This window comes from Hippopotamus amphibius, chromosome 5 (assembly GCF_030028045.1).
Source record: "Hippopotamus amphibius kiboko isolate mHipAmp2 chromosome 5, mHipAmp2.hap2, whole genome shotgun sequence".
Taxonomy (NCBI): Eukaryota; Metazoa; Chordata; class Mammalia; order Artiodactyla; family Hippopotamidae; genus Hippopotamus; species Hippopotamus amphibius.
Window position 1 is genome coordinate 1,229,235 of NC_080190.1, and position 12,629 is coordinate 1,241,863.

The 12,629-nt window shown below is 62.7% G+C and overlaps 1 protein-coding gene across 1 annotated transcript in view; it reads left to right on the plus strand.

Moving 5' to 3' along the window:
* STK32C (serine/threonine kinase 32C) overlaps positions 1–12,629 on the plus strand; it is an 81,670-nt gene that overhangs the window by 45,448 nt on the left and 23,593 nt on the right. Inside the window, exon 2 of the mRNA XM_057735721.1 lies at positions 770–825. Within this exon, the coding sequence (XP_057591704.1) occupies positions 770–825 (56 nt within the window). The remainder of the gene's footprint in view (positions 1–769; positions 826–12,629) is intronic.

The following is a 12,629-nucleotide window of genomic DNA, read 5'->3' on the forward strand; positions in this document are numbered from 1 at the left end:
GGCTGTCCTGGGCTCTGGGCAGACACCGGCTGCCCCGAGCAGTGCGAGGGGTAAACCCACGTGGACGTTAGAACCGGCGTGTTGTGTGTGAGGAGAAAGCGTCAGGCTGGAAACGGAGGCGGGGGCCCCGGAAAGCGGCCCACACCCTCTCCCCTCCGCAGGGCTTCACGCTGACAGGCTGATGTGCGGAACAGGAGCATCTTTCAGGAGAGTTGTGACAATTGGAAAAGCTGCAGTGTCTCCGGGGCGGGGGGCTTGCTGTCCGATAGAAATAAGGTCTGCAGTGGTTTCGCTCAGGCTGTGGACGGCCCTGGTATGAATCCTGGGGCCATCGCAGGCTCCCCTGAAGCGGGTCCAGAGACGCCCACGAGGCACAGCCCCCCCCCACTCCGAGACTCAAAGCGGGGGGCCCTTCTGAGGCTCCGGGCCCCCTCTCTGTGGGTCTTTGTGGGTTGGGGGCTGCTTTCACTGGGGGTGCCGGGTGCCCGGGACTGAGCTGAGCTGCCCTGGGTGCCTTCCACTCTGTCTCATCGTGGCCTGGCCTCACCCCACGGGGAGCCCGGGACGAGGGGCTGCACGGCCCCCAGATGCCTCCCCTCTGCCTCGGCTCAGGCCCGCCCTGCGGCGCCGCGGCTGACCCCTCCCAGGGTGAGGTGGGCCGCTGGCAGGCTGCAGGGGTGCCCTGCAGCGCTGGGGGGCCCTCAGGGGACTGCTGCAGCCACGGGGCCTTTCTGCCACCTCACCCAGCGTCCCTCTCTTCTCTCTGCAGTGAACCTGGACCACTTCCAGATCCTGCGCGCCATCGGGAAGGGCAGCTTTGGCAAGGTAAGGCCCGCCGGCAGGAGGCCGAGGCCGGCCCCCCGGGCCTGTCGGCGCGGGGCTTGGGTGTGCCTCCCGGCGCGCAGGCCATTAACCCCGGGGGCCTCGGGGTGGGCCGTCCGCTGAGCTCCCCACCACTGTGGTCTCTCAGCCCAGGTCTCGGGGGGTCTTGTCGCTCAGCCGGGCGCGGAGGGCACAGAGGGCCCAGGCCCGGGGCTCTCGCGGGGCTGCGACACTGACGTCCGCTCACCCTCCACACCAAGGCCCGTTGGGCAGCGGAACAGCTTTCCCTAGAGACGGAGCCAGCTCGAGGTCCCAGAGGAAAGCCTTCTAGAAGCTGCGCGGGGTGGGTCTGGGGCCACAGTGACCCTCGGACAGCGTTGCCAAAGCTGCAGTCCGGAGGCCAGGCTTCCCCTGGGTCCGTTCCTCCGGGCCAGGAAGGGCAGGGCCTGGGGTTGTGGGGGGGGCACGCTGCGGTCCCCCAGATAGGCCCCCAGGCCCCCTTCCCTGTTCTGCTGTGGTTTCTCCGGGCAGATCTGACCTCCTGACGGCTGCTTTGTCCTGCCTGGAGACTGGGGGTAATTCTAATTCAAAGAGGCTGCGTGAGCCTCTGCGGAGGTTAAAATTAGCTCCCGGGACCCTGCCTTGACGGGCCTGTTGTGAGGGAGTCCCTCCTTAGCGGACAGTCTCCTTTCAGCTCCGCGGCCTCGGCCGATGAGGCCCGTGCGCCCCTGCCCCCACGCAGCGGTCTGGACGCTGTGTCTGTTTAAGCTCCGTGAGCCTTTTAAAGGGATTGCTGTGCTGCCGGAGCCGAGGACGCGGGTTGTTTGAATGCTGTTAACCACCTCCATCTCACAGTAGCACAGTGAGTGCTGCCTTAGGTTAACAGGCCCGGGATAATTATAAGACAGAGCAAATGAGCCCCTTTGCACAAATCCACTGAGATGCTGCGTGCATCAGGGAGAGAGTAGTTTTAATGTCTCTCGGTGTCAGGAGATGACTGACGGACCGGGGCCTTCTGTTGACTGTGAAAAGACGGTTGATCCAAAGATGAGGTCCTTGGTTGGTGAGCTTGTCAAACATTGATGGTGCCTGGGTCGGTCTCCGCACCTGGCTTCTCCCGGAAGAGCGCCGGGATGTGGGAGACCTGCGGGGCAGGCAGGGTGGGGCTGAGGGGAAGCTGCCCCCCGCCCCTGCCCCCCGGGGAGGACACCCGCCGAGACTGGGTTTGGGAGGGACAGCGTATACCGGGAGATGTGGGGGCATCCAGATGATTGGAGGACAGGCTGGGGAGGGAGGCTGGGGACCGTCGGGGCAAAGACTGACTGGGCGGGCAAGGCTGGTGGGCACGGCACCATGCCCTGTGGCCACCCCCATCGCCCCCCACGCTGGCCTCCTGCACCCCTGCCCGGGGCTGGTCCTCACTCCTCGGGCGCACAGCTGGGCAGCCCACCCACCCCGCAGTGTCCGCAGACTCCAGGATTCTGGCTCCTTCAACCCTTTCTTGGCTTTGAAAAGACACAGGGTCCCAGAAACGAGGCTGTGCAGGGCGGGATGACAAGAGGAAGCCTGGGGTCCTGCCAGGGTTTTATCTTCAGATGCAAGCTAAGGTTTAATTGGAGGGCTACTTCCTGCTCGCTAATTAGGTCTCCTAATTAGGCCTCCAGGGGTCCCTGGGCTGCGGTTGCCGGGTGCCGGGTGTGTGTCTGGAATGTGGGCTCTGGTCCCTCTGCTGCCCTCGGCGGCGGGGGCGATGACCCCACCGGGAGAGGGAGTGCGGATCCGGAGCCAGCTCCCGTGTACACGGCGGGGCCACGTGTGCACCTATTCACACGTGGCCTTACCTCAGAGGGTGTGCAGGAGCTCAGCTGTGACCGGACGCCCGGGGAAGACTGGCTTTGTGACGTGCTGGGGAACCATCTGGGCCCAGCGGGTGTGAGCATTCAGCGGCCCATGGATGCCCTCCGTGAACGCAGGCACCGTGGTGGGTGGGTGCGATGTGACCGTCTCCTCCCAGCGAGGTGGCCATTCACCGCGTGGCTGCTCCACCCTTTGGGGCAGTAGCTTCTGGAGGTGGATGACCCAAACCTGCTGTGTCTGGTCCTTGGGTACAGGCCTGGTTGTCGTGTTTGGTTCTGTTTCCAGTTTCTTATGGTGCTGAGTTACACATCCCATAAAAGGTACCATCGGAACCATGTGTAGGTGCACCGCTCACTGACATCAAGTCCATTCCCACAGCCGTGTGGCCGTCACCCCGTCATCTCCATCCTGTGACACCGAAACCCCCCACCCGCTTAGCAACCCGCAGCCCCTCCCAAGTTCCCGGTTCTTGGGGACATCGTACGCCAGGGTGGGGGCTGTGTTCTCCAAGGCGGAGCAGAAGCTGGTGGTGGCGGTCTGGCCCGCCCCGCGTGCGTGGTGCGAAAACAGCCCCCGCTGGCGTGCGGGGTGGGGGTGGGGGGTGTCTGGGCTCCGTCCGTGGGTCTTCAGGGTCGTCATGGCCGCCTGACCACACGGGGGAGGCTGGGGCTGTCCTCAGCGCCGGGAGGCCGGGCCGGAGTGATGCCGCCGCCGCGCGGGGAGGGTCTGTGCAGGTGTGCGGCGAGTCCCCAGCAGGGCCTCCTTGCGCGGGGGTCGGCAGGGGCGTGCCACGGTCGGACTGTGATGTTTGCGGCGGCCCTCGGCCAGGCAGTGTGTGTCCCTACCTGGGGTCTCAGGGTGCACGTGACATACACAATTCAGGAGGGCCGAGACGGGGTGGCAGATGTGAGCGAATGTCACCAGGGTGGGGCAGGCAGGGGTGACCGGCCCCCGAGGCGGCTGAGCTGCCCTGGGATCCTGCCAGGGCTCGTGGTCTCTGCCCCCCGGGCCCTCTCTCACCAGCTCAGCTCTGGGTGACCGCCGAGCTCCACGCCGGGAGACAAGGGCCGCTGTCCTCCCGCCCTGGCCTGACCTGGCTCAGGGCAGCCCTCCGGTGGGCCGGTGTCACCACGTGCTGCTGCCCTGCCCCCGTCACCGTGGGGGGTGGGGCTCGTGACCCGCAGGGGTCTGTTACAAGCAGAAGGTGGGCAGGGGCCCTGGGGTGCTGGGCTTGAGCCTCGCGAGCTGGGCCGTCCCTGCTTTGGCCTCACGGTCCCTGCCTGCGCGGAGCACTTGCTAGAGCGGCTGGGGGCGGGGGCCGGGGGGTGGTGGAAGGCAGGGCTCATTCACAGGCCTGCATGGACTGGGGAGCCCAGCAGGTAGGGTTTTGGGCTCAGACCTTTGCCTTTGGGGCCCTTCCCAGCCGGCCTCCCCTCTCTCTCCTCTCTCCTCCTCCCCCTTGCTTCCTCCCGTGCCCCTCCCGCTCCCCGTCCCCTTCCTCTACTTCCCTCCCTGCCCCGCCCGAGGCTGCCCTGGGGAACCTCAGACCAGCCCCTGGGGCAGCGCTGGGGACACCAGCCCCCGAACCAGGTTGCAGGTCCCAGGCCGCCGCCTCTGCCCGCTGCGGTGCACAGCCTGCCCGCCCGCTGGGGCCGGCCTGTGCGGTCCTGCCGCCCTTCACCCCAGGTTCCGGGTCTGGCTCGTTAAAAACCGAAGTCTCAAAGGCCTGTTCCTCTGGAATCGCCCGTGGCTTAGTCTCTGCTCCGTTCGATGACGCCAGGACAGTTCCAGCCACAGGACTGGGGGGTCCCGTGAGGGAGGGGGGTGCTTGAAAGGACCCCACCCTCAGGGGAAGCAAGGCTGCCGTGCACTTACACCCACAAAGGCCGCCCTCAAGTCTCTTTCTTCCAGACGTGCCCCTCCTACCTCCTGCCTGCTGGGGGCCCACGGGGTTGAGGCCCTACCCCACCCCGTTCACAGCCTCTGCTCCCCTTCGGTCCTTGGCTCTGGGAAGCCCCCAGACCCCACCTGTCACTGGACCAAGCACCCTTCCTGGGCCCTGGGCCCTGAGCTGACATGGACACAGCTTGGTGAAGCTCAGCTGCCCCCTCGGGGCAGTCAGTGCCCGGCGGAGCCTGGAGGGGAGACCTGGGCTTTCTGGGGATGCCTGCCAACCCTCTGGGGCCCCGTGGGGATTGGGGACTGGGAACGGGCCCCACAGCTGCTCCGGATTCCCTGGGAGGTGGGCAGGGCCACCTCCGCCAGGCCTCGACTCCTCCCGCTGTGGCCTCGCCGCCCGTGCTGGGGCCTGACATGTGGGCTGTGGCCTCCCTGCTTTGGGCCTTTCCTGGGGCCACCCTGGGGTGTATGTCCCCCTCCCAGGTGAGCCTGACGTGTGGCCGCCCTCCGGGTCCCTCTGCCCGGGGCTGCCCTACCCTCCACGTAGGTGGCCACGGGCCCCTGGTACCTGGACTTACGGGGCCCCTGCCGCGGAGGGGGCTGGGGAGCAAGGGCTCTGCCCGCCCGAGGCGTCTCTGCCTGCTCCTCGGAGACGTCGGGGACCTGGAAGGGCCCCATTGGTCCTTCAGGCTCGTCCGTCCTCCAGCTGCCCAGCGCAGGGCCTGTACTCAGGGCTCCCAGGGAGCGGGTGGTCTGCGGGTGTGACGGCGGGAGCTCCCCCCTCAGCTAGGGTCTCCCCAGTTCTGTCCAGATGAACGACGTGGCTGCAGTTTATTCCAAGGCAGATGGTTTAGGGGGAATGATGAGGACTTGGAGAAAAACCGGGCTGTTTTGCTGTGGGTGTTGGCGACAGCCTCACCCCACTGTGTGTGTGTGTCTGTGTGTCTGTGCGTGCGTGTCTGTGTGTCTGTGCATGTGTCTGTGTGCGCGCGCACGTGTGTCTGTGTGCGTCTGTGTGTCTGTGCGCGTGTGTCTGTGAGTGCGTGTGTGTCTGTGCGTGTGTGTCTCTGTGTCTGTGCACGCATCTGTGTGTCTGTGCGTGCGTGTCTGTGCATGTGTCTGTGTGCGTGCACGTGTGTGTCTGTGTGCATCTGTGTGTCTGTGAGTGCGTGTGTCTGTGCACGTGTGTTGTGTCTGTGCGCGCGTGTCTGTGTGTCTGTGCATGTGTCTGTGTGCGCGCACGTGTGTGTCTGTGCGCATCTGTGTGTGCGCGTCTGTGAGTGCGTGTGTGTGTCTGTGCGCGCGTGTCTGTGTGTCTGCGCGCGTGTCTGTGAGTGCGTGTGTGTGTCTGTGCGCGCGTGTCTGTGTGTCTGCGCGTGTGTCTGTGTGTCTGTGCATGTGTCTGTGTGTGCGCGCGTGTGTCTGTGCGCGTCTGTGTGTCTGTGAGTGCGTGTGTGTGTCTGTGCGCGTGTGTCTGTGTGTCTGTGCGCGTGTGTCTGTGTGTCTGTGCATCGGGGCCCCCCCACCAGCACCCCCAGCCGGGTTTAGTGTGCATCCAGGAAACCGAATGCCAGCCCCAGGCTGCCCTGTGGCAGGGTTATTGCCAGACCCGTTGGTGGGCTTGTTGCCGCCCATGCCCGGGGGGGGGGGGGGGGTCGCAGCCCCCAGGTCCCGCTGGGATGGGCTCCGGTGAGGGGCTCACAGCCATGCTCGGGGTGGTGGCACCTTCCGGGACAGCTGACCCCGGGGCGGGGTGCCAGTCTGCTGTGCAGGTGGGTGGTGTCCCTCGGCCCTTTTCTGGCCCAGCACGTCTCCTAAATCCTGGCCTCTCTCTGGGGCTCTGGCTACCTGAGGACAGGGAAGGTGTGCTTTTACTTTAAGAGCAAACCTCTCTCTTCTCTGGCTTCCCCACCTTCCGCCTGGAGGTGGGCCGTGGGCTGGAGGCAGGAATCATACATGCTCTTTCCAGATGGAGCTTGCCCAGGAGCTGCTCCAGTGCCACCTGTGCCTCGTTGCTGCCTGCCCCCGCACCCCATATCTACCCCCCGTATCTTCCCCCCTTCCCCATCTTCCCACCCTCCTGTATCGTCTCTCTCCTCCCCTCCCCCTCCCTCCCCCCTCGCCTTCCCTCCCCCTCTCTCTCCCGTCCCACTCCCCCTCCTTCCTCCTCCCTCCCCCTCCCCCCGCCCCTCCCCTTCCTTTCCTGCCCGCCTGGCCTCACGCTCCCTCTGGCCCCCTAGGCACCACGCATCCTCCCTGAGTTCTCAGGAGGCCATCACACGTCTGCCAGGGTCCCTTGTTTCCAAAGAGTGTTACTACTTTTACACTCAGAACAAAGAAAATATTCTGTTTTAGAAAAGAACTTCACTCCATCTGGAATGTAACATTTTTCAGTTGGCAAGCTCAGCTGCTCCATCCATCCATCCGTCCATCCGTCCTCAGGGGGAGCCGCTGTCTGTCCTCCGCCCTCGCTGGCCTCTGGCCTGACTCAGGGTCTCCGTTTTGCTCTAACCCCCCAGGTTTCAGAGTGTTAACGGCCACCGGCTCCTCTAAAACGTCAGCTGCTCTCACATATTTATTTTTCCAATTGAATTTTCGAATAAATTTCATCAAGATCAAAAATAGATGCATTGAAATTTGGGTAGGAATTGCATTTTAAGATTAAACGGGAGGAGAGTTGGTATCTTACCCACCTGGGGATCCTTCACACTTTGTCCTGTTTATTGTATATTGTTCTTATAGCTGTTTGACGTTAAGCTGTTCTATATTATCTTTTTTGTTACTACGAATAGGTTTTATTTTCCAGCTTTTTTTCCAGTTTATTGGAAGCGGTGGCTTCTGCAGCCCCGCCCACCTGACTCCCTCCGCCCCCGCAGCCCTCTGCCTCTCCTCAGCTGCTGGGTGTGGGGGACGTGGGTGGTGCCCAGCTGCGGCTCACCCCCCCAGGGTGTGGGCGGAGGGTGGGGGCCTGGCTTCGCGCCTGCCAGGGATAGCGAAGCCCCCGCCTGGCTTAGCCAGGGCCGTGCGGGGCTAAATACGCCCCCAGCTGAAGGGGAGGTGCTCCCGTGATGCTGTCCGTTGGGGCGGGGGTGGGGTCTGCAGAGCCCCCAACAGCGGGCCGCCGGCCAGGCCGGGCAGCACGTGGAAGCAGGTGTCCGGGCATCGGATGGGCACAGCGCTGCAGGAGGAAGGGCTGGCTCCCGGGGGCGGGGGTGGGGCGTCTCTTCTCGTGTCCCAGAGGCCCCGGACCCGGATGCGGTGCTCTGCACGGCGGGCAGGACTTGGTGTGGGAGCAGGGGTGGCCGGGCTCCACCCTGCCCCCCAGCCCCTCCGGCCCCCGGCCCGGTCTTGACTCTGGGTGGGCTCCTGCCTTCACTGGCCAGGCCTCTTCTTACCCACTGCCTCGTGTACCCCACACCCCACGGCACCCCCTTTTCCTCCCTGCGTCTGCACAGGGCTGGAGCTGACACAGGGGCTTCTGGAGTGCCTGCTGCAGTCGATGTTGGGGTGGGTGGGCCTGGCCACCCTCTGCTCTCCCCAAGCCGAGCCCCGTCAGGAGGCCGTGGGTTCCAAGTCAGGACGCTCCCTGTGAAGTAGTGCAGGGATGGGGGCTCTTCTCCCGCTGTGAGGCCTGGGGACCCTTCTCTGGTCACTTGGGGCCAACACCTGGGGTGAGATGCTCCCTGCGGACTCTCGCTCCTGCAGAAGGAGGGCTGGTTGGGCGATTATTTGGGGACGGAAGGAGAGCACCAGCCTCCGGAGAGGAAGCTGCCAGAGCCCAGGCCCAGGCGTTTGTGTTTCTCCAGTGTATGAGCAAAGAATTAAGACAACTCCGGCCATCCGAGGAGTCTCCTGACCCCAGATCCTCAGGTGGCCCTGGGAGATGGGATGGGCGGGGGAGGTGGGGTGGGAGGGCAGGAGAGGGGTTGCAGGCGGGACAGGTACAGTCCTGGGGGCTCTCGGCCTCGCCTCTTTCCCTGGACTCTGTTTTCAAGGCCCCAGTGACACCCCCTCGCCCATCCTCCCCCCCCCCCCCCGCTGCCGTCTGAGTGAGAAGCCTGTGCTTACGATTGCTATGGCAACGCCTGGGCGGATGGCAAACCATCAGCCCCGCTGAGCGCTGCTGTGACCTCTCACTGTGTTAACCCAGGAGGATCCGTCTGAGGTTCCGAGCATCCCTTATGGCGGAAGCGCCGTGGGGAGAGTGTGGCTGTGGCCGAGAGCGCCGAGGTGTCGGGTTCTGGGATGTGAACCTGGCTGCCAGGAGCCACCACCAGGGCTGCTGGAGACAGATTTGCCTGCAGTCCATCCTCGGCTCGTGGGATCTTTGGTATGTACACTGGTGCTGAGAGCTGCGCCCTGGCCTTGCCGTCACTGTCCAGCTCCCTGACCAGGCTCAGAGTCCCTTCTCCTGAGACGGCCAGGCGCTGTATCTGGACTCCGGATCTTAGAAACCTGTGCCTAAGTGCCGAGCTGCACGTTTGCCCAGGCTCCACGTTCCCATCACACCCTTGACGGCGACCACACGGGTGGTCTCGGGGAGCCACGGACAGCATCGCTGAAGGCAAGCCAGCGGTGCCACCAGAACTCTCGACGTCCAACAGCGTCTGCAGAAGCCCCGCGCCCCCGGCCTGGGCTGCTCGTGGTCCCTGCGCGCGTCCAAGCCCGGGTTTTCTCACAGATCCCAGCCGCCCGGCCTCCGGCTTCCGCTCCGGCCCCGGCTCTTCTCACAGCCAGCGGGCTGCCCGCCACCCACCCACTCTGGCCGCCCCAGCCCACGGCCCACGCAGGGCAGGGCCGGCCCGTGGCTGCAGCCCAAGCAGATGCCGTGGAGACGTCCTCCACCCCTAGACCCTGGAGCGGTGGCGTTTCTTGACTCCATTATTTGGGACATAAGTTGGTTTGATATTAACTTTTTAAAAAAATTAGAGTAAAATACGTGTAACATAAAATTTACCATCGCTACTACTTTTAAGCATACCGTTCCGTGGCATTAGGTACATTCACATTGCTGTACAACCATCCCTGCCATTCTCTCCAGAACTTTCTCATCGTCCCCAGCAGAACCCCTGTCCCCATTAAACACTAACTCCCTACCTCCTCCCCGAGCGCCTGGTAACCTCTAACCTACTTTCCGTCTCTACGAGTCTCACTAATCTACGTGCCTCGTGTAAGCGGAATCACACGTTATCACTGGCTTGATGGCCTCAAGGTCCGTCCGTGCTGTAGCCTGTGCCAGACTTTCCTTCCTTTAGGGGCTGAGTAACATATCTATCTATCTGTCTACTTCTCCCCCATCCCCTGCTGGACACGTGGACTCTGCTCCTTTGGGTGAGTGTGCCTCAGGCTGCTTGGGTCCCTGCTTTCAGCTCTCGGGGTGCACGCCCTGCGGCGGAACCGCTGGGGTATGTGGTGCCTTGTGACGTTTCAGTGGCGGAGCTTTAATTTCTGTTTAGATCTCCATTTATTGGCCTCTTCAGGGTTTCAGCTTCTCTCAGGCTCCATTTGGTTAATTTTCCACGTGGCTCAGTTTCGTTCAGGCCTTTGTCGGCTTTTCTGGCTGTGGTTGTGTGTCGGTTGGGAGATGGGGGTTCCCTGTCGAGGCGCGTAGGCGGGCACTGGGCTGGAGAGCGTTTCTTGAGCTGAGCTGCCAGCCTGTCCCCATAGGACCGAAGGCCCGGGTCAGCCTGCCTGAGACCCCGGGGGCTGGAGGCCCGGGTGTGCAGTTAACTTTATGTTTTACTTTGCGCTCGAGGTTTAGAGATTGCTTCTTACGTTAACTTCAGGGATTTTGTAAGATACCTGCATGAAGCCGGGTTAAAATCTGCAGGAAAGTCTAGCCTCGACGGCTGTTCCTTCTGTCCTGTTTCCACCTTCCTCCTCCAGATATGCCTTCTGAAAAGCTTGGTCATATTCCCATAGGTTTCCTTTTACCGTGTCCACGTGACCTGCTTAAATGCCCGGTAGCCGCTGCTCCCACGCTCCACTCGTGGCTTTTGACTTGGAGAAGTCTCCGGATGTCATGCCCTTCCCTCAAGTCCACCCCAGTCCCTGCTCTTCGCCGCCACACAGCCCGTCCCGGGGTGGATGTGCTGATCAGCTGCCGTGGCTGCAGCAGCACAGACGCGTCACCCGACCGCCGTGGCGTCACACGTCTGAGATGCGTCAGCCCTGGGCTGGAGTCGCGCTGGGACAGGGCGGGGTCGTCCTGCGGGCTTCGGGAGAACTCACGTCCCGCTCTTCCAGCTCCCAGAGTCGCCAGCTCCCGGGCTGTGGCCCTGCCTCCCTGCGAGCGCTGCTCCCTCGCCGCCTCGTCTCTGACCGCCCCTCACCCGGCCTCCTCTGTCCCTTTGAAGGAGCCGGTGGCTACCCTGGGCCCACCGGGGTCGTCCAGAATCACCCCTGCATCTCTGCACACGTCTCGTAACCCCATCGGCGGGGTCCCTTCTGCCCCGTGAGCTGGCACGCTCACGGGGTCCGGGGCTGGGACCTGGGCACGTAGGGCCCGTTGTCCTGCGACCACACGTGTCCCTGGTGAGTCCGAGGCTGCTTCCCAGTGTTGCCGTCACAGGCAGGGCCACGGGGGTCACGCCTCACGCCGGGGCCGGCGTGTCTTTGGGTTGGTTCCTGGAAGCGGGCTGCGCGGGAGGAGGATGGCTGCACGTGGCATGCTGCCAGACAGGCCAGCCCTCCCTGGGGCTCGCGCTCCCCGGGGCCCCCGCCCGGGGCCGCTGCCAAGGCGGGGCCCCTGCCAGCCCGGCCGGCGGGGAATGGCGTCTCATGGAGCTTTACGCTGCATTTCTTTTATGACAGGCAAGGTTGAGCGTCTTTTTAAAATGTTAGAAGGCCCTTTTCATATCCTTTGCATCTTTTAAAAATATTAGGAGGCCATTTTCAAGTCCATTTTTCTTTTGGGCTGATGGTCTTTCTTACTTTTCAAACCTCACTGTATATGTGACATGAACCTTTTATGTCTGCATGAGCCGCACATATTTTTCCCAGTTTGTTGTTTGTCTTTCAACTTTATGTGTTTTCTTCTGTGTAAAACACTTTTACTTCTATGTAGTCCTTTTTGTCAGTCTTTCTCCTTGTTGCTTTTAGATTCGGGGCCACAGGACCGTGACCCTGCCCCGTTCCAGTTGCAGAGGGCCCTTCCTGTTCCCTTCCTCACATCTGCGTTTCCTTAATCACGTGAAGCCTGCTGTGCATTTGGAATTCTGCCTTAAAGCGCCATGAATGGATCAGAGTTGCTCTCTTTTTCTGTAGCTATTTGGTTATCCCCAAGCCATTTTTAACAAGAAGTCTATCTTCCCCAGCAATGTGAGATGCCACCTTTATTACATACTAAGTGTCCTCATGAGGCTGGGACGACTTCTGGGTTTTCTGTCGTGTCCCTTGGCCTGCCGGTGTGCTCCGCTGTAGGCCCGTACGTTATCACAGAAGGTTGTGCAACACGCCCTATACCTGCTAGGGCTCACGTCCCTGCCTTGCTTTTATTGTAGAGCTTTCTTGGGCTATTTTTGTTTGTCTTTTCCTGTGAATTATACGACCAACTCGTCAGCTCTATGGGGAGAAAATCTGCAAAACATGTAAACAGCATTCAATTAAAACGGCAGTTACCCCGCCATTAGTCACCGACTATTCTGGGCCTGGCAGGCATCGCTGCGGCCAGCGGCGTGTCACCACGGAAACCCCAGGGCTGCCCCGGGGCCCTGGGATCCGCAGACTTTATCCCTTTCATGCTTAAATCTAATTCCGTTTCCTCATTGTCTGTCTTAAGTTGATTACGGGCGGAAGTGGCTCAGAAGCTGAGGCTGGTTGCATCTGGGGAGACGGCTTCACGGGGCCAGTGTCCTCAGCTGCTCATAAAAGGCCAGGCTCCCAGGCCCTCTCGTGCCCACTGCCCTGGGTGACCCGCAGCCGAGGGCCCTCTGCGCAGGGAGGCACCCACCCCAGCGCCGTGAACGGCCGCTAACTGGAGCCTGTCCCACCAGGGCCCTGTGCGGAGCCGTGGGCGCTGGGCCCTCAGCCTCTTCCTGCCGGGCGCTGGC